Below are 21,714 nucleotides of genomic sequence, written 5' to 3'. Positions count from 1 at the left end.
CCAAGTGGGTTCGAGGGACAAAGGGTTTGCAGCAATGAGCTAGCTGGACAGCAGGTTAGTGAGAACCTGACATGCAGGTGTGCCTGGAAGAGAAAGCCAAGGCGTGGGGTCTTAGACAAGAGAAGGCTGGAGAGACAAATCAGGTTGGAAGGACAAATCAGAGATGGGGGTTTCTGTCCCAAGAGGAGCTTGGGGAGCCCTAGAGCACACAGGAGAGTGACTGACGTCAGCTCTGGGTGGGGAAACATTCTTGGGTGTCCTGCCGAACTGTGCTATGAGAGAAGACAAGTTCCACCAGAAAGAGATAATTTCTTCTGAGCTCCCAGACATCCAGCCACCAGGCCCAGTTCTGTCTGCAAACACTGCCCTTCGGGCCACACGGCCACATGAATCTGCAGGTACTCGCAGCAGCTTGTGAATTGTGGTGAGACCAGAGAGCCGAGAACTTTCCACTGTATCTCTTCAAAGCTGCTTCCAGAATGGCTTTCCTCTGTCTCTCTAGGCAGTTGGTAGATCAGTGGATACTAGCCGGATTGTGGCACAGACTCGCTGGGTCTTCGGGAGAGACTTAAAAACACTGCTTGCTCCCACGGGTCACTGGAGAGCCTCTGGGCACACCACAGCTGAGCCTCTGAGCAGTGCTCAGTGGACCTCGCTAGTGCTCAGCCTTTACTCCCGAAGGAAGCTGCCTGTCTCTTGAAGAAAGACACTTTTTAAAAAAAATTAAAATATCAGAAATAAGAAAGATGCCTGCCGGGAAGAAGTGTGTTCTTTCCCTACTTTCTATTGCTTTGTAAAGCCCCAAGATTTCCTTTCAGTTGGAGAATTTACCCAGGCCAAGCCGCCCACACGAAGCATCTTTCCTATTCCTTATAATTTATAAGGCCTTTGATATGAGCAGTTTCTTAAAGGGAGCCACCCTGCTTTTCTCTGACATATTTTAAAACACTTCTGATCAGGGCAGCTTTTCTACTTAGAGTCTTCCTGTAAAATGAGGAAACTAATTGTAGCTAATGCTGGATGAGAAGAAACACAAAGAAAACACCGTCACTCTGAAAACAGAAAGAAAAAGGAAACTGGATAGGACTATATCACTTGCTGCGATACAGAGAAGCAACGGTACCCCGTTCTACGTTCTACTCCCTCTTTCTCCGAGTCCCCACTGCCTCCGAGGTCAGGAGGAAGAACACAGTCCACTGACCAGGCCTCAGGTGACCAGCTTTTCCCACACCACAACCCAAGGAAGCATCTCTCTTTGAGAAGGGGGCTGTCTCAGGAGTCTTGAACCCGAGTGACCTCAATGGACAGCAAAGGGATCACGTGTGAAGTCCCTTAAATAAAAATTTATCGACTTTCCAACAATTAAAAAAAAAGTAACAAGTATTTCCTGGGTTGTGTTCAAAATTGTTAGTCTGTGGGCAGAGGGGCCAGTGAGGGCTACACAAAATGTCTTCCTCTTCAAGGAGCCAGTGCCCCTGCATGACAGCCACCCAGGTTTACCAGCAGGACCCCTTGGATCGAAGGGGAAGTAAAGTTCAGGGGTTCAGTGCCTCATCCTCTTCACCTTTTCCTTCCAGACCCAGAGAGCAACTTGAAGGGAGAGGAGTCATTGCCCACCCTGACCTGCAGTGCCAGATAAACCAAGTGAAACTCAAGCTCCAAGTTCCCAGCCGGGTTTGGAAGAAAGACAGGACTGCTGTCGTAGGAACTTTCTGCATTGCTCCTCTGCCTGTCAATGACAGGTGAGTCACGGAGCCCCACCCCCAGGCATTTCCACAGCCGCACCGAGTACAGTTCTGGACACGAAGGGCGTTGTTTGATGAAGCTTAGTCTCGCATTAGTGATAGCCGTCTTAGAAGAGGGATGGACTAAGAGCCTGGGCTTTCCTGAATCTTCCGTAGGGTCACATTGAGTTGAGAGTTCTAGGGAGGAATCTTTAATTCTCCTCCCTACTTTAATACATGAAATTTTCACATCTGCTTTATGCAATTGGTTTCAGTTAGGATTTTATCAGAACATTTATCACGGTGCATTTCTCCTCCCTCGGCCTCTACTTCAAATGTGTCATTGGCGACACTCTTCCGTGTGGGGTCTGGAATCTAAGAGCAGGCGTTTCCATGATTAGCTTTCCCACCTTATGATTAGCATCCAGAGGACAGGAATAGTCTTTATTGTAGGTAGATATAGACTTCTTTCACTAGACATGGGGGACAGGAAAAGCCATGCAACTTCTAGCTCTTTCTCCTGGTAACCAAGGACCTGCCTTCTGTTGCTCTTCACGTACAGCAAGAAGACAGTCTGCATATCTGAGCCAGTGAGTCTGCAAGCAAGCACGCCTGTTTTTCAGGACCTGAAAATAGCCTGTGCGTAGCCCAAACCTACGCAGGAGGCAGTGGCCTGGAGTTTTAGAGGGCAGTGTGGCAAGAGCTATGCTTGTGGTCACCTTATTCCACTCCTCTCCTACCAAGGGGGAAGGCCAAGTTGGTGGTGGTTTCCCCATAAGCAGTTGCTATGGAGGGGACAGATGACTCATCTTACAGAACCTGATCTCCATCCACGGCTTACTCGGCTTTTCATAGACACCGTTTCAGCCTCCCTGTTTCTACACAACTGCATCCTTAGGTATTTATACTTAGGATTCAATGGAAAACATACGCAGAGAAATGTTTTAAATAAACTATATGGAATATCTGAATCATTTTGGTTATTTTGTTGAAATGTAATTCTACTACTACTATTACAACTGTTATTTACAGGGCCATGGAGATGACTCATTCATGTGAATGCATACTCACACACACACCACACACTCACACACACCACACACACTCACACATACACACCACACACACTTGCACACACTGAGTATTTAAGCAAGTAAATGCTTTTAAAAATGAAAAAGTGACATGCAGAGGATCTGCAGTTCACCTTGGGAGAAAACGTCCACTTTGTAATGGACAGCAGATCACAGGGACTGACCACCTGCCAAACTCCTAGGGGAAAGCAAGGGTTGTTGTAGCAGTTGGACACAATACTTAGCCAGAGATGGAGAAAAACAACTGAACATCTAGGCTCCGGGTACATCACAGAAGAGGGGCAGAAAGAATGTAAGAGTGGGAGGAAGGGGATGAGTGTTGTGTGACCATTTCCTCTGAATTGAAAGTTTCCCTCTAAGGAGGAGGAAAGAGGCTTGGGGACTCGGGAAGGAAACACGCGCCACAAGTCCTGGAAAGAAGAAACTCAGGAGACCCACAAGACCCCTCCTCACAATCACATAGCGAGGAAAGGCATCCACGAAGAAGAGACTTTGACCCGGCGAGCTGCCTGCAAGTTCAGAGAGCCCCAGGGATGCAGCTTTTGAGCATCTTCCCCCAGGCTGGGCTAAGCTTGTTGGGGATGCAACTGCCTTTGAGTTGTTCACGTTCCTGTAGCATGAACACACTCATGATCCTAATAGGAAGCCCTACTGCACTCATTGGTTAGTCAAGTTAGATTTCCGTGGAGTTGTTACTATGGTCAGCTACTGGCTTCTGATCTGGGTGAGGAGACGCATGTATGGCTCCTTCCAGGACATCCCGCGACACCAACACTCCCCTTATGGCCTGTAATACAGAGGCCTTTTGAAGAAAGATGTCCCAACCATACTAGTATGAAATATTCCTCTTACATCATCTTCTGTGACAACATTTATTAATATTATTTGTCCAAGGCAACTTATAAAAGAAAGCTTTTAAGTTGGGACTCCCAGTGGCAGAGGGTCAGTCCACTGTCATAACTGGAAGCCCAGCAGCAGGAAGACAGCCATGGCACTGGAGCAGTGACTCAGAGCTTACTTTTTATCTGCAAGGAGGAGGCAGTGAGAGCTAACATCGAATGAAGTGGCCTTCTGAAACCTCAAAGGCTACCCCACAGTGACATACTTCCTCCCACAAGGCCACACCTCCTAATCCTTCCCAAACACTTCCACAAGCTGGGGACCAAGCACTCAAATATATAAGCCTCCAGGGGCTATTCTCCTTCAAATCACATTGCTATATTGATTTTTGTCACATTATGGAAATGACTTCTAAAGTCATCTTCTCTTTAATTCTATTTGACAAGGCCATCCTTAGCAGCCTTGGGCCGAGTAGAAAATAAATTTTGTCAATAACCATACTAAACTTGAAAATGGAAACTTTCCAATTAAAAAAATCATGGACGAGGCATGGTGGCAGTCATCTTTTATCACCAAACATAGGAGACTGAGGAAGGGTGGAGCTTTGTGAGATCTAGGCTATACAGGGACACACAATAAGAGCTTGTCCCAGAAATAAAGCAAAATAACATTCAACAGCTGCCAGGATGGATGAAACCTTCTAGAAAATCCTGCCTGAAAGACACAAATTTATTGTTTAAGCTCTTATTTTTTTTGATATCTGTTACATAACATATAAAGAAATACAGATTTGATACCCAAGAGTGTTTCCCTTTTAAAAAGGGAAATCTACAGTCCAAGAGGAAGGAGACGGCAGTTATCAAATTCTCAGCTCTGTAATGGTTTCTCCCAGGTGACTGAGGTTTGGAGGATGAGAGAGCCCTTGGGGAATCTCATCTTCCAAGAATCCTATATAAGCCGCTCAGCAAAAATCAGATGGTAGCCTCAAACTGGGTAAGTTGAAGAGAATTTAACAGTATTTTAGCTAGGCTGGTGGCCCACACCCCTGAAACCTAAGTACTCAGGAGGTAAATGCAAGAAGAGTGAGATCTTAGGGTCATCCTCAGCTGTGAGGGGCCAACCTGGGCTACTTGGGACACTCTCAAACAAACTAATAAAAAAAAAGAAGACCGTTTACAGTAATCATTTGGGTGAAATCCCAAGAAACCGTCAGTTTTCCGTGGCTAGTGGAGTAGGAGCTGCTTTGACCCTGAAGATTCAAAGAGAGGCTGGAGGCTGTGGACCTGCTCTCAGGAGCAAAGGGAAGAGGCAGCCACACAGCCCTCCCACCTCACTCTTCTTCCTTCCTCCTGCTCATGACCCTGAGTGACCCCAGCAGAAGCAGCAGGAGGAAGTCATCAACTTGGCACATAGAGGTCCAGGGCATACAGCAGGGCACAGAAGGACGGAATGCGTATGAACAAACAGACTGCATTCACCCTCGTTACTTTCCCTCCTAGATAAGTCTCTTTAAAGAAAAAAAACTCAAAGAAATGTGCTTAGAAGGGAACTGCCAACTTTTGGTTCACCCTGGAACCAAGGCAGGAAGAATGATGTAAACCATAGGGTGTGCTTTCGTCATCTGGACCCCGGTCATACAGGGTGCGGAAGCCATGGCTCCAGCCTTCCTGATGTAAACCCTAGAGTGGGTGTGCTTTTGTCATCTGGCCCAGGCCACACAGGGTGCGGAAGCCATGGCTCAAGCCTTCCTGATGTAAACCCTAGGGTGGGTGTGCGTTCATGATCTAGACCCCGGTCATACAGGGTGCGGAAGCCATGGCTCCAGCCTTCCTGATGTAAACCCTAGGGTGGGTGTGCGTTCATCATCTGGACCCCGGTCATACAGGGTGCGGAAGCCATGGCTCTAGCCTTCCTGATGTAAACCATAGAGTGGGTGTGCATTCATCATCTGGACCCCGGTCATACAGGGTGCGGAAGCCATGGCTCCAGCCTTCCTGATATAAACCATAGGGTGTGCGTTCATCATCTGGACCCCGGTCATACAGGGTGCGGAAGCCATGGCTCCAGCCTTCCTGATGTAAACCCTAGGGTGGGTGTGTTTCATCATCTGGACTCCAGTCATACAGGGTGCGGGAGCCATGGCTCCAGCCTTCCTGATGTAAACCATAGGGTGGGTGTGCTTTCGTCATCTGGACCAGGCCACACAGGGTGCGGAAGCCATGGGTTCAGCCTTCCTGATGTAAACCATAGGGTGGGTGTGCTTTTGTCATCTGGACCAGGCCACACAGGGTGCAGGAGCCATGTGACAATGCAAACCACTGGACGTGACACAATGTCCACCAGTGAGCTTCATTCTCTAGCTGCCACCGCCCATAGGAAAAGGACATGGGAAGAACCCATGTATTCTTCAGTAAGCAGGCGTGCAATTTTGCTCCTTTTTAGAGCCCCCAAGCCACCTTTTCCTTTACGCCCTCTTGTAACACCCAGCATCTCATGAATTTTCCCAGAGGTGACCTCAGCTGGCTTGGGTTTTATCAAGCTGAGCTTCCTGGGATTATAACTGGAAAGGGTTGGATATACTGGGAGACACTATTTAGCCATACTTCTTCCTTAGTTCTCCCTTATGCCTGCTGCTCTTTTTCCAAGTATGGATAAATCATATAATACTTCTGTGATAAAATTCTATATATCATATGCTGCTGCTGCTACTCTGGCTAAGCTTTGCTCTGTCTCTGGGGAACAGCCTGTGTTCCTTCACTAATGCAGTCTTGTCTTACAGCATCGTTAATGTACCCATGTGGTATTGTGCGTCCCATCAGAAACGTTAGATCATTGCCTTAAAAGGGAAACTAGTTTCCCTTATCAGAGACTAATCCTAGAAATAAATACAACGAGAACATAGCAATGTTTGAAATTCCCAGCAGATGCTGTGGCCTGCTGGCCCCTGAGATGCGGGCCCTCTTTTTCCCTAACAGAAAACAAACGTTAGCAACTTATGAGAAAAGTTTTCAAAACTCATCTGCAGGGCTAGCAAGATGGCTTGGTGGGGAAAGGTGCTCGATCCCAAGCCTAATGTTCTGAGTTCAAACCCAGGACCCATACTGTAGAAGGGAAGATCTGACTCCAGGTTTTCCTCTGACCTCCACACATGTGCTGTGATGCTCTCTCTCTCTCTCTCTCCCTCTCTCTCTCTCTCTCTCTCTCTCTCTCTCTCTCTCTCTCTCGCTCTCTCTCTCTCTCTCTCACACACACGCATGCGTGTGTGTAAAAATACCCACGCCGTCTAATAATAACACATGTAATCAGTGGACTGGAAGACATGTAAAGCTTCTTTACTATGAGATTTCATACCACACAGTGGTAGACCTGGGCGCCTTCCAAAAGCATCCTGTCTGGGCACATAGTCTTGTCTTTGGGAAATAGGCTTTAAGAGGCTGGGAAGTGTGTGGAGGTAGGGAAAAGGGAGGACTAGCATGGTGTGATGCTTAACATAGGGCAAGGGCAGGGCTGGGAAACCCTTCACCTCACTCACAGAACTCTGCCGAGATCTTTATCTTTGTGACTTAACTCAGGAGTCAGATTCCTCACCAAGCCACCACACCTGGAAGATTAAAGTAACTTAACCCTGGGACGAGGACGCAACAGAAATAGCTAGGCTGCGCAGCAGCTTCCTGTGGTCCAGACGTCATCTGAGTTTGTCTCGTGTCTTACCACGTTTTGTCCTCTCATCACGCCAGTGAGACACACGCAGCGACCACCCCAGGTCACACAATGAAGAGCATTCAAGATCACAGGACTGGTATGCAAAGGAGTCAGGACTCACATGCCGGCAGTCTGGTCCCAGCGCAGGGCGCTAACCGGAACCGTCATCAGTCTTTATGTATAAAGCGTTTAAAACCATGGCCGAGTAAATTCCCCTCGAAGGCCCACAGTGAAGCCCCCAAGACTGGCTACAGAACTTTTGAAGTCTAGGTGAAACTAAGATATGGATTCATCATTTAAAAAAGTTATTTAAAATTTCAAGATAGTGACAGCAGAGCAGGAAACAGAACTACCGGTCACGTGTCCCTGCAGCCCGCCCTGCAGCCAAGTGAGCCACCCCCACTGGGAAATCCTAGGCAAGCTGGCGTAGTCAGCTGACGGGGAACTCAGACCGTCAGCTGGTGAGTTCTTTTAGGAGAACAAGGCTGGTCCATCAATACAGTGTGGACAGAGATGGGAGCAGGGAGACAGCGGAGGGGGAGACATGAGGGTGGCTGGAGATCTCTGTACTCAGAGAGACAGCGGGGCACACAGCCCTCTCTGGAGCCCTTCTATGAGGAGGCACACTTCAGTGGCTTCCGGTGGCTCCCAGACTCTGCCTTGGCTATAAATCTCTCCCAGGAAAAAGCAGTCCTTTGCCCTATCTATTGTAACACCAGCAGCTAGCACACTGGTATGGTACAGCCCCACTATTTATAAGATACGTGGTTCCCTGGATATGTTCTCTTCAATGACCTAATATGCTAGCATTGGTTTTCTGTGGGTTCTTTTCTTCTTTCTAATTCAATCTCTTCACTTGATAGAGAATTGCCCTGATTATTTTCTCTTAAGTCAGTGTCTGCAGTTCAGACATTTCTAGGAATCTGCACATTTTACCTGTTATCTAGTTTGTTGGTGTACAGTCTCCATAGTATTCTCGAATACATGCTTATTTCTGTGAGGTCAGTAGTGATGTCTCTCATTCTTGATTTTAGAGACTAAATCTCACAATTTTGCTAGTAAGATCTGCTAAAGATGTGTCAGCTTTAATGATTCTTTAAAAAAACAACGGGTTTTCCACTCTCCATTTTGTTAATTGTCACTAATTGTTATTTTCTCTCTTCACTGGACATTTTTCAATATTATTTGGTTTTTTTTTTTTTTAGTAGAAAATGTCAAGCATTTGCCTTTGCTTCTGTGTTTTTCCTTCTGCACTGCCAGTCTTTCTGAGATCACAGAATTTTTGTTGGCTACCTACCTCAAATAAGCAGGGTCATGGGGTTACAGTTCCGGAGGAAACTTTGGATATTTTGGCAAGGCATTATTCTGCTACGTGTCTTTTAGTTATTTTCATGCCTGGATACAAATCTCAGAAGAATAATATATTTCCTTACCGTTAATTCCTCATAGAAATCTGAAGTCTAGAATATACTCACTTTTTCATTCAAATCAAAGACATCAGCGTTCTGGATACCCCGAGTTTGCATTCCCAGAGGGACCACTGTCTAAAAATCATATTGCTCAGATCAGAAGACATTTTCATGGGCCCCTTCTCTGAGACGTGAAATGGAGGACGCTGTCCTTAGCCTCACCTGAGTGGACTAGACGTGGACTAGCCGTGGACACCTGACTGAAGCTGGACCAGACAGGCTTCATCAGGAACACCTGAAATTGCAACTAAGCGATGGCCGACCCTTCTCTTCTGGTGGATGGAATGGTTAGGTACAAACGAGCAATGAGGGCAGCCTATTTCCCCATGAGAATAGAGAAACAGGGAAGTCTAGTCTGTAAGGAAAGAGAAACACATTGCCTGTCTACCGAGAGAAGCAGAAAAGGGAGATAGGGCCTGGGTCCCTGATGACTTTCTGTTTCTCTGATCCAGCCCTATTTTGAAACCTAGCAGTAGTCTTGACATTAATTCCATAAGGTCACCCTGTACTCTTACCATAAATTTCCCTTTGCCCCGTCAATAGCATTGTCAATGAAAGTGAAACTCCCAGACCACATAATGCGACGGGTAGGACTCTAATCACACTGCACAGTTTATCATTCATAAACCTCCTAGTAATTCCATGCGTTACCTTATTTTACATGTGAAAGCACTAAGGGAAAAGGGAAATTCTACATATATAATTGTTATTTTATTACATATTGTATTATCATATAAGTTATATAGTCTGTGATACAAATTATATATTATTTAAATGAGTAATTGTAGATTATATAAATATATATGTATATGTATATTTTGCCCACCCTGATACATCTAGCTGTTGTGGAATATTAGTTTAAGATGTGTTACATTTATGTATGCTGTGGAATATTTGTTTAATGATGCAAAAAGGTGTTGCATTCTTCTATGTTGCATTTGTTTAACTCTGTGAAGCTGTGTTACTTTGCCTGCCTAAAACACCTGATTAGTCTAATAAAAAACTGAATGAACAATAGCTAGGCAGAAGAAAGAAACAGGTGGGGCTGGCAGGCAGAGAATAAATAGGAGGAGAAATCTAGGGAGTGAGAAGAAAGAGCAAGAAAAGGAGGAGAGAATGATGCCAGGGGCCAGGTAGCCAGCCACACAGCCAGCCATGGAGTAGGAAGAAAGATATAGAGAATAAAGAAATGTAAAAGCCTAGACACAAAATGTAGTTAAAGAAACAGTATAGAAAAATTGGCTTGAAACACACCAAGCTAAGATTGGATATTCATAACTAAGAATAAGTCTCCGTGTGTTTATTTGGGAGCTGGATGACATGCCCCCAAAGAGTAAAAACAAACAAACAAAAACTAAATTTAGTAAGTGGACTCATGATTCATATCAATGCCAGTTGGCCTCAGAATCTGGGCTCTATCCACTATGTTACATGGCTCCTGCTTAGTGGCTTCTGGTGTTTGAGACCCAAATGACTATGTACAGAGAGCTCTACTCAATCGAGTGCCATTCTGACTGACCAGACATTATCTGCCATCTTCCCCAGTGTGCCAAAGCTGATCGTCCCCTGAGACATCCTACGAGTGGTTCCAGCTCCATGCCTCTGCTCCTAAACCTTCAGTCCTCCTTTGGGTTCCACCAGCCATTGGTAGCCCACTTCTCGTTCTGTGTCCTCCAGGAAACCTGACCCCACATGATATTTGAGTCGGTGTCTACAGAGCCTTATACTAGTATTCAGGAACTTACAGCATGTGTGTCAGTTTCTATGACAGCCAAGACTTAGGTTTGTAAGAACAGGGACTTTGCTTTCTCTTTCTTTGCGTCCTCCACCCACAGTATAATTCATTGGAAAGACAAGGAAAGCTCAAATTGAGTTAAAGACAGCAAACTTAAAGGTTCAGAAAAGATGAGAGGCTTTTTTTAAAAAAAAAAAAAGATGAGAGAAACAGCTTGCTGTCTTTTCCTAGGTGTCCGGCATGTTTTTCATTTATGGGTTTTATTGGAGAATTTACCAATGTTACAGTTTAACATTTCAAATCTCTGGAAGAAGTAATGGTTGCATCCACATGACACTAGAATAGAAATCTTCCTTCCCTACCCACTGAATCTTCGCCTGCCCTAGATCGCCTTATCCTGGCATTTATTCTGAAAGCGACGAGCTGCTCACCCAGCCTCGTACGTAACCCCTGCTTCACTCTTGGGCATACTTGACCATCACAGCCCCTATCTCCACTTCAGGAGAGACAGGCTGCTTCTGCTTTGTGAAGAGTCTGGAGGTGATAAGGAAACCCAGTCCTTGTATTTGACGTTTCTTCTGATTCTCAGCACACACCGCCACACAGACAGACAGACACACACACGCACACACCACCACACAGACAGACACACATATGCGCGTGCATGCGCGCGCTCGCGCACACACACACACACACACACACACCTACCTGTTTATGAACCATAACATCCAGCTTGTATCCTGTCCACAGCCCACTCATTTCATGCAAAGCCAAATCAGTGTCTTGGCCCATCTGTTTGTCCTTTTCTACGATAACAGCCGCCATGATAATTCAGCTGTCTAGTCTTGAAGTTTGAGTCATCTTTGACTCAGAACACGACAACACTAAAGATAAAAGCCGTCTCTGTCCTCCCTGTTTCACATTCACACAACGGCTCTTGAGTTCTTCAAGTCTGGGATCTGTTCCTTCCTGCCTAGGCTCTCTTAAGAGCCCTGGATTTTGACACCAACATCTACACTGGCCTCTTTCCAGTTCTTCCAGCACCAGCCAGATAATTCTGTCCAAAACCTCTTGAAACCCATTCACCTGCTCCCCAATTTTTAAGGAATTCTCCTGATGTCGTTGGAAGAGCCTGGATTTCAGGATCTTCCCTGGTTAATTCATTATACCCTTTCTCTTGATTCTCATTTATCTTTTCCTGAAAGCAGTTCTCAGTCCCTGGTGCATTGAGAGGTGGAAGGGAAATTAGGTGAATCTCCTGCAAAGGGCAACCCAGCCGGTGAATTCCCTCCCGCAGCACAGGGGCAAGCGGCTCAGCTATGAACACCCCTCTTTCTTGAAAACTCCCACGGTGCTCACGTCAGTCTCCTGGTGGAGATTCACAAGTCAAACCACCTCAAGCATGAGTTAACTCCCCCTTTTTGTTTGTCTGATTTTTGAGACAGGGATTCATGGAGCTCAGGCTGGCCTGGAGTTCCTGATCTTCCTGCCTCCACTCCTGATGCCGCTCTAACCCAAAGTTCAGCCCAGAGCTGCCGGCTGCCTTGTCTCTTATCTGGAAAGTACAGGGAAACAGGTAACAGCAGAGATGAGCAATCACAAAACCGGAAGATTTATTCACTCATTCCGCAAGTCCTCCTGACTGTGTGTTTGCTGACCCTCTTATAAAAATTGTAACGCATTGAGTTTGAATGCTCACTCTGTGTCAGACACAGTTTTAAATGCTTTTTTATAGCTCTAGACATAGATTTATTAAATCCCCACAGTTATTCCTTGCAAAAGGTTTGTTTTGTTTTTACAGTTGTAGCTATTATGTTTGCCCTGCATTTTACATTTGAGCAAATTGAGATGCCCCACAGTAAAATAACTAGATGATAAAATAAACCCAGGGGAGAGCTAAAATCGGGGTCTATATTTTTAACCCTGCTTCTTTGTTGATAAGAGCGCGTCTTAACCCAGTACCCACTCATATTTCCCCATATGTATTTGAGGGCTGCAAGGCATCCATGGCTTCCATGGAGAAGCCAGAGGAGAGCTTCCGGAAGTTGGTTTTCAGTTTCTGCCATGTGAGTTCCAGGAGTTGAACTCAGGTCCGCCAGGGCTGGCAGCAAGTGTAATAACACTGAGCCATATCATAGGCCCTTCTTATATTTTAACAAACTTGGTTTATTAGACGCGTTCCTGGTAATGTCATATCCCATGTGGTGAGAATGTAAGTACGAATACCACAGGAAGGCTTCTTCCCTCTGGAACAACGGTTCTCCACCTTCCTAATGCTGAGACCCTTTAATACGGTTCCTCGTGTTGTGGTGATCCCAACCACAAGATGATTTCATCACTATTTTGTAACTGCAATTTCGCTACTGTTATGAATCACAGTGTAAATATCTGATATGCAAGATACTGATAATTGACCCCTGTGGGGGTCACAACCACAGGCTGAGAACCACTGCTCGGGAAGCTCACACCCTGATAGGAGAGCGCTAGCCAGAGCTACCCATGTCCGTGCCGCTGTTTTCCAATTGACTTCTGTTGTTTGAGTGCAGATCGTACGAGAGGTGCGTAGAACACTATAGGAGTGTTGCTTTATCGGGAGCAACCATCTGACACCTCATCAGGAGACTAGAGCCCCAAGTCTGGTGCAGTGAGTGGCACCTGTCCCTAGTCCCAGGAAGCTGAGACAGGAGGATTGCTGTGAAGATGAGTCCAGCCTGCCACAGAATGAGGCTATGTCTCAAGGGACTAAGAACAAGATAAAGAGGAGGAGGAGGTGGAGGCAGCGGCTCGCAGTCTCAAGGAGCCGTTATGGCCAGTTCAGTTATCTTCCTGTCCTCACACACCCACCTCAAGCCTAAGAATCCCCAGGGAGCTTTGGCGGATTCCAGGCCCAGTGCCCCCAAGAATTCTGTCTTCCACAAGGCCTATCTTCAGTAACTTTTTAGAATGTATTATGCTGATATCTTGTTTGTACTCTATCAAATAAAGCTTGCCTGAAGATCAGAGGGAGGAGCTAGCCACTAGTCAACCATAGAGGTCTGGACAAACAGGAAGTGGTATGGCTGGGCAGAGAGAGAAATATAAGGTGAGAGGAGACAAGGTTCAACCCTTTTCGGTTGAGGAGTTTGCAAGGTCAGAGTTGGCTGTGGCTTGCTCCTTTCTCTCTCTGATCTCTCAGCATTTACCCCTCTACCTGTCTCCAGATGTTTTTGTTATTAAGACCAATTAGAACTCGTGCATCAATGTACATACAAGCACGTATATAAAAATATTTTTATGTAATTCATCTTATTAAGAACCAACCATATACAAGAAAATCAGAAAGGTACAAAACTCGTGCCTCCAGCCCGCCTTAGCAATAATCAGCCCCCATGTGCTCTTCTTTTGTCCCTCGGTTTACTTTAATATGAGGTCAGAGTGGAGACTACAGGTCTAAATGATTCCAACAAAGATAGAAATATTGATGGATATAAAGGAAATAAGAAGGAGGGACAACGAACTCTCAACATAGAGGTTTCTGTGACTCTTTCCTGGATCCTGAAGTCTCCAAGGCTAACAGTACCTCTGGACCCCAAAGAGAATCCCAGGCCAGCGCTGGTATTCACACACAAGAAAACCAAAGACCTTATAAAATATATATGCTAAATTACATTAAAGTTGTGCTTTCTAGGTTATATAAAATGACACCCTGCAGATGTGAGTTTTTAAGTGCATTTTTGTACCCAAGACAGAATTTAAAATAATTTAGGAACTATGTTGGGGGAACAGGAAAAGTATAAGTGGTTAAGTGAAGAGAAATTGGATTGCAAGAAAGGAAATTCACGGAAAGGGGAAGAAACCAAAAAGGATAAAGGCTAAAAGCAACGAATATTTTCCTCTTTGACCCTTGAAAGAAGATGAGTAAAGATGAAGCTTCACTGGGCTGGAGGCGGGGAAAATCAGGCCTAAGTGATTCATCAGGGTCTCAAGAAACCACAAAATCTCTGTCCTCACTGCTTTTAAAGAGCCAGGAAAAGAGTTGGGCATGGTGGCTCATGCCTTTAATCCCAGCACTCCGGAAGCAGAGGCAGGGAATCTCTGTGAGTTCTAGGCCAGACTGAGTTCCAGGAAAACCAGAGCTACATGGTGAGATTTTGCCTTGAAAAAACAATTTAAAAAAGATAAACCAGAGAAAGAAAAGGGGCCCTGTCTTGGATAGAAGAGAGAGGCTGAAAAACCTGGAAATGGAAAGAGCAACCCAGAACTCCCAAGCACTTGCCCTACTCCTCTTGGGGGGGATGTGCAAGTCATCCTGGTAACATCAACCAAGTTGAAGAGACCCCGAGCAATTGCCAACCGGGTGCCAAGCCTGAGACCCTGTGACATGCCCCAGGCACAGCAATGACAGAAACCTCCTACTCTCGAGTGCCTGAGAGGAACGAGCTGAGGGTCTCAGGGGCCCCTCAGAGAACAATGACAGAGTAGGCAGGTGGCAGTTACAGTGGGAAGGAGAGATGCTGAGTGGGGAATAGGATCAGGCAGCGGGGCAGTAGAGGGCTGCTTTAGCCTTTAGCCAAGATTCGGTTTCTAAGCTGTATAAATCAGATTCGTGAAGTGGTGATGTCCTGGGTTTTCCCATCCCAAGAGGTCATGTGACAATCGCAACTGTACACAGTATTGAAGCACTTTGGGGAAGGAGCACGTTGGAGGAGTATACCAAAAGTGAAGTAAAGTCTCATGGTCTCTAGGTAAATTTCTGAAGGGGAAGACAGCTCTGTGTATGGACACCGTGACATCGGGAAGTGAAATTGCCAATATCCTCGCTCACCCTTCCGGCCTTGGGCTTGGTGTAGGCATCTGCAAGCCAGTGTGTCAAGAACACAGAGAAAATCATTAATAGTGGATAAGAACCTCTTTAAGATTAACAGGGACCTTTTTTGTCATCAAATGTACATGAAAGAGACACAATACATATACAATCTTATTTCAGAAAAAAAAATTCAAAAACAACACCAGAGCTGAATGGGACACCTAAGTTCTATCACGTATAAGACCAAAACCCCAAAGGGAAAGGGAAAGGAAGACAGGACTCCTAATGTGTACGTAGGGCAAGGGGACCCAGAATGGGGTTGAGGTGAGATGGGCCTCTTTGCTGGGCTGGTGACATCTGCTAAGAGACTCAGATGAAAAGACACTAGCCGAGAAAAGGCCAGAGTAAACAGTTAGACAAAAGAACAACTGGAAGGGCTCTAAATACGAGGTTAGTGTGGCCGGAACACCGGGGACGGGGGTGGATAGGTAGGCAGACTAAAGAGTAGAAATTGCTTGGAGATCCATTTCCTTCCCCATAGTCTCTGCCTGCCCTTGTCTGATGTAGGAGTGTCTTCTATCCATCTGTTGCTTTCATTGGTTAATTAATAAAGAAACACTTGGCCTGATAGGTCAGAACATAGGTAGGTGTAGTAGACAGAACAGAATGCTTCTCCTACCCAAGACGGACGGAAGGTGGTTAGAATCTTCTGGTAAGCCACCACCTCGTGGTGGTACACAGATGATTAGAAATGGGTTAATCAAGATGTGAGAGTTAGCCAATAAGAGACTAGAACTAATGGGCCAGGCAGTGTTTAAATGAATACAGGTTTCCGTGTAATTATTTTGGGTAAAACTAGCCGGGAGCCGGGTGGCGGAAAATGGCCTGCTGCTCCTCATCACTACATTGGTCAACAAAACTGTGGTGTTTAGGTAAGTATGGCCCCCATAGACACATGTATTTGAATGGCCCATAAAAAGTGGCACTCTTAGGAGGTGTGGCCTTTTTAGAGGAAGTGCATCACTGTGGGGGTGGGCTTTGAGGTCTCATATGTTCAAGCCATGCCCAGTGTGGCACACAGTCTCCTTCGGCTGCCTGCAGATCAATATGATGTAGAACTTTCCGCTCTTTCTCCAGCACCGTGTTTGCTTGCGTGCTGCCTTGTCCCACCATGATGATGATGGACTAAACCTCTGAAACTTGAAGCCAACCCCATTACATGTTTTCCTTTATAAGAGTTATTGTGGTCATGGTGTCTCTTCACAGCAATCGAAACCCTAACTAAGACAGAAGGCAAAGCTGAGAACAAGCTGGGTCAGTGTGACAAGGTCTAAACACTGGATGGTGGCATGCACTCTCAGTTCATGGCAGAGGAAAGAAAACAGGAGATGTCCTCCTGAAGATGCCAGCACCCAATGATCAAAGTCAATCAAATCACTGAGCTGCAGCAGGACAGGCAGGCAGATGCACTTGAACGTCATAGGGCCCCTCAGTGAATAAACCTTATGTTAATGTCATTCAGTAAGAGATTCCGATTTTATTCAAGTGGAATAGAGAATCATTTAAAGTTTAGCTGGAAAATGATAGGCTCTTTCACGTGTCTATTTATTTTCCTTATGGTGGTTAGGTCCAAATTGTGTCCCTCAAAATGGCAGTGCTGATGACAATGTCCTACACACAAGGACTTTGGCTGGGTAAAGAGAAGGACCGTTACTGGGCAAACAGCCTGAAGTCGGGTTTCTGTTTACTGGAAAATTGGATCTCACAAAGCGTGTTTGTGTTTACCTGGAATCTCCTTTAATTCCTTAATCCTCCCAAAGGCTTTAACTACCGTGGGCAAGGGCATCTAGTTCCTAGTCAATCTGAACAGTTCCAAGTTTCCTTCCCTGCTGACTGTGATATAAAATCCACTTGCTTCTCCACCAATCATCTTCTCTCTGCCCTGCCCACAGCGTTGGCAGTCTGAGCCACAAAGAACTTTTCTTTCTGCCTGGGGAGAGGTCTAGTTTGGTGACATCACTGGACGCTTGAAAATGATGAAATGTGCCAGGCAGTGGTGGTGCAGGTGTTTAATCCCAGCACCCCGGAGGCAGATAGAGGCAGATCTCTGCGAGTTCGAGGCCAACCTGGTCTATATAGTGAGTTCCAGGACAGGTTCCAAAGCTACAGAGAAACCCTGTCTAAAAAGCCAAAACAAGAGAAAATGGAGAAAAGCATTCAGACTCCTGCACATCCAAACGAGCATTTTGCTGTGTGTGGAACAGAACCGCGGGGAGAGGGGCAGCAGAGTAGTCACATTACAGGGAATCTAATTCTGAGTGACGCTGGCTTCATGTTAGCACTTATTGTGAAACTGCACGGGACAGAATCTGAAGACGGAACCGACTCTGACAAAAACTCTCCAAGGTTTGGGGCGGGAACAAATTAGCAAAGAGTAGACAGGGTGAGGCGGAAGGGTGGGATTCAAAATTATGCTTTGATTAAAACATCTGTTCCAGAGAGAATTCTACTCTACTGGTAGAATTCACGGTGTTAACAGGATAAAGGAGAACAATAATCTCAATAGATGCAGATGCCTGCTGTGGTGACACACTCCTGTCATCTCGGCATTGGGAAGTGGAGACAGGGGACCGGGAATTTAAGGCCGTCCTTGGCTACATAACAAGGTTCAGTCCAGCCTGGGTTACATGAAACCCCCAAAACAAAACAACAACAAAAAACAAAACTATCAATAAGATCAACAGTCATTAATGTTTTAAAGAAAGAGAAATATAGAAAACTTTCATCTGAAAAAGAAAAGCATTCTAAAAACCTACTAATAGATACATCAGTGTGTACCTGTGACAGCCAGACACACCGGTGTGCACCTGTGACAGCCAGACACATCAGTGTGCGCCTGTGACAGCCAGACACATCAGTGTGTTCCTGTGACAGCCAGACACATCAGTGTGCGCCTGTGACAGCCAGACACATCAGTGTGCACCTGTGACAGCCAGACACATCAGTGTGTTCCTGTGACAGCCAGACACATCAGTGTGTTCCTGTGACAGCCAGACACATCAGTGTGTTCCTGTGACAGCCAGACACATCAGTGTGTTCCTGTGACAGCCAGACACATCAGTGTGTTCCTGTGACAGCCAGACACATCAGTGTGCACCTGTGACAGCCAGACACATCAGTGTGCACCTGTGACAGCCAGACACATCAGTGTGTTCCTGTGACAGCCAGACACATCAGTGTGCACCTGTGACAGTCAGACACATCAGTGTGTTCCTGTGACAGCCAGACACATCGGTGTGCACCTGTGACAGCCAGACACATCAGTGTGTTCCTGTGACAGCCAGACACATCGGTGTGCACCTGTGACAGCCAGACACATCGGTGTGCACCTGTGACAGCCAGACACATCAGTGTGTTCCTGTGACAGCCAGACACATCAGTGTGTTCCTGTGACAGCCAGACACATCAGTGTGTTCCTGTGACAGCCAGACACATCAGTGTGTTCTTGTGACAGCCAGACACATCAGTGTGCACCTTTGACAGCCAGACACATCAGTGTGTTCCTGTGACAGCCAGACACATCGGTGTGCGCCTTTGACAGCCAGACACATCAGTGTGTTCCTGAGATTGCAACACTCAGGGGGCAGATACAAGAAGGTTACTAGCTGAAAACAGTGTGAGACTGTTTTTGGTTTTGTTTTTTTCTTAAGTAAAAAAAAATAGCAGTACCCCTTAGATTACTGGCAAAATATCAAAAATATTTTCCTCTGGGTAACTGTAAAAGGAAGATGCCTTCTGTCATCCACTCTGCCCCTGTACTGAGGCCCTACCTAACCCACAGGTCTGCCATCCACTATGTCCCTGTAATGAGGTCCTACCGAACCCACAGATACCAGAAAGGGAAGGGAGGGAAGAAGGGGACGTGTGAGTCAGGAATGAAGAAATAAAACTGTCATTATTTTATCTTTGGAAAATGCTGCAGCATGTATAGATTAATGATGAGAATTAATACATATATTTATCATAATCACTGGTGGAAGTTATAAAAATTAGTTGTATTTTATAAGCAGCAATGGCCAATCAGAAAGTAAAAACGTATTTAATGATACTACTTACAGTCATATCAAATTTATCAAATAACTGTAAAAAATGCAAGGGTATCTACTTCAAAAACAAAAAAAATGATTGTGAGAAAAACGTATATGAAATGCTAAACTGTGTTCACAGGTTTAAAGATCAGGGTTGTAAAGATAACGCTTTTTCACACTTGATCGGTTTGTGCTTCAAGACTGACACGCTGGTTGTGAAACTTACGTGGATGTGTAAGGGAAAGACCTATAGTAACCAAGATCCGAGGAACGGCTAGACTGCAGGATAGCAAAGCTTACTACGACACCATAGTAACGACACCAAGGTGGGATTATTAATGGACAGAAACACAGAACAGAGAGAGCCGGGATGTAGCACAGGACTAGTACAGAGAGCAGACAGCGATGGCACAGCTCCGAAAAGAGCCTCCCTCCAGGGACATTTGACTTATGACAAAGGTGGTGGTGAATACCAGAGTAGGGCTAAAACAGCCATTTCGGTGACTAGTGTCCAGGTAACTGCACGCCCAAATGGGCCCTTGCTTCATGCCATACTCCAAAACCAAATACAGGCTATCACCAGCCTCGTTGTTAACTATAAAACATCTAAGAGGTTGAAACGGAGACCATCTTCACAGGAACACATCATTCAAGAAGACACAGAAAGCACTAGCCTCAGGAAAGGGCAAAACCAGCACTATGGTGAACTCAAACTCTGTTCATCAAAAGACACCATTTAGAGGAAAAAGAATGTGTTGGGGGAAATGTGTAAAAATTTTTAACCTGAATATTTTTATCCTGATTATTTAAAATATTTTTTTAAATTGGTAAGAAAAAGAAAAACAAACTAATAGAGAAGTAGCTAAGAGACTAGATTAGCCACTTAATAACAGAAGACATGCACATGAGGGATGGGGCTGGGGCTGGAGACATGGCTCAGCAGTTAAGGGAACCTGTTACACAGCCAGGAAGAATGGAGTTTGGATTACAGCAGCCATGTAATAAAGCCAGGTGTCCCAGCACTTAGTTCAGCTTTGAGGAAAGGGTGGGGAGGTGGGAGAGTGGGGACAGGAGATAGCTGGAGTTTGCTAGCCTCCAGGTTAGCCAAGTAAGGGGGCACAGAAAAAAAAAGGTATTCAACCTTAATATTCATCAGGAAAATGAAAACTGTCACCACAATGAAATGTTTTATTCACGCCCAAAAGACAAAGGTTAGAAAATAAAAAACAACAACAAAATAATGACAACTACCGGAAAGGGAGCCTCAAACATTGGAGAGCAGAATGCAAGTTGCTACGACCACTTAAGAAAACACTTAAGAAAACGATCTGGAAGGAGGACTGTGATCGCCATGCTTCTCACGCGATGGTGGCCACGTGGGACTTCCCTCCCTCTGTTCAGAATGGCTAAAGCTCCACAGGAGCAGATCCAGACCAAGGACGTTTGCAGAGGCAGGACTGAGCCAGCGATCTGGGCCACCGCAGATCTGAGACAGCTAAGTCCACAGGAGCAGGTACAGGGGAGCAACTGCTGAACGAATGGGCCAGAGCCAGAGACTGCTGTGGGTTCAGGCCTGAATCTGGGACCTTTGAGGGAGTAGACCTGAGTCAGGACCCCTGCGAGTCTGGGCTTGAGTCTAGGACCTCCAAGGAACTAGACCTGAGCCAAGACCTCTGCGGGTCTGGAACCTCCAAGGGAGTAGATCAGAGCCGGAGACCTTTGCGGCACCAACCCCAAGCCAGGGACCTCTGCACAAACAGATCCAGATCAGGGAAATTTACAGAAATGGGTCTGAGCCAGCAACCCAGACCAGAGCAGGCCTGAGGCAGCAAGCTCCACAAGAGCAGAGCAAATCCCAGGAGAGCAACCTCCAGGAACAAGGAGTGATCAGTGGGATAACTAGAACCGTGGCACTGACTGGACCATGAGGAACAACCATCTGAGCCCTGGATCCACTGGCACCTAGAAGATTAACCACCAGAGTCACAGACAGCCCCAACCACACCAATTAGAGGAAAAGCTGAGTAGACTAAGTAAGATCACACACAACACCACAAAGAGCAACACAACACCAGTAAAATCTAAAGACCCTATAACAGCAAGACTTGAACAACCAAATATAGATGAAAGAGAAGAAAATGACCTAAAAGAAAACCATCTGGCAGAATCCACTGTAGTTGAACATGTATACACTGGATGCCTGAGCAGTGCCTTGAGGGTACCACTCCTAGGTATCTGAAATGCAGAGGTATGCGGACTGAAGCATCTGTACAAAGATG

The 21,714-nt window shown here is 45.8% G+C and overlaps 1 protein-coding gene across 2 annotated transcripts in view; it reads left to right on the top strand.

The window, feature by feature from the left end:
- Pla1a (phospholipase A1 member A) overlaps positions 1 to 2,693 on the top strand; it is a 34,898-nt gene extending 32,205 nt beyond the window's left edge. The window contains exons 10-11 of one of the 2 annotated variants that reach the window (XM_075962461.1): positions 1,578 to 1,742; positions 2,287 to 2,693. In XM_075962461.1, coding sequence (XP_075818576.1) covers positions 1,578 to 1,742; positions 2,287 to 2,371 — 250 coding nt within the window. In that variant the 3' untranslated portion in view covers positions 2,372 to 2,693. Of the gene's footprint in view, positions 1 to 1,577; positions 1,743 to 2,286 lie in introns of those variants that run through there. The other variant, XM_075962471.1, reaches the window with a different exon arrangement.
- Positions 2,694 to 21,714: the final 19,021 nt, after the last annotated feature.

The sequence above is a fragment of the Microtus pennsylvanicus genome, chromosome 1 (genome assembly GCF_037038515.1).
Source record: "Microtus pennsylvanicus isolate mMicPen1 chromosome 1, mMicPen1.hap1, whole genome shotgun sequence".
NCBI classification, from domain to species: domain Eukaryota; kingdom Metazoa; phylum Chordata; class Mammalia; order Rodentia; family Cricetidae; genus Microtus; species Microtus pennsylvanicus.
This window is presented reverse-complemented; position numbering and strand designations above follow the sequence as displayed.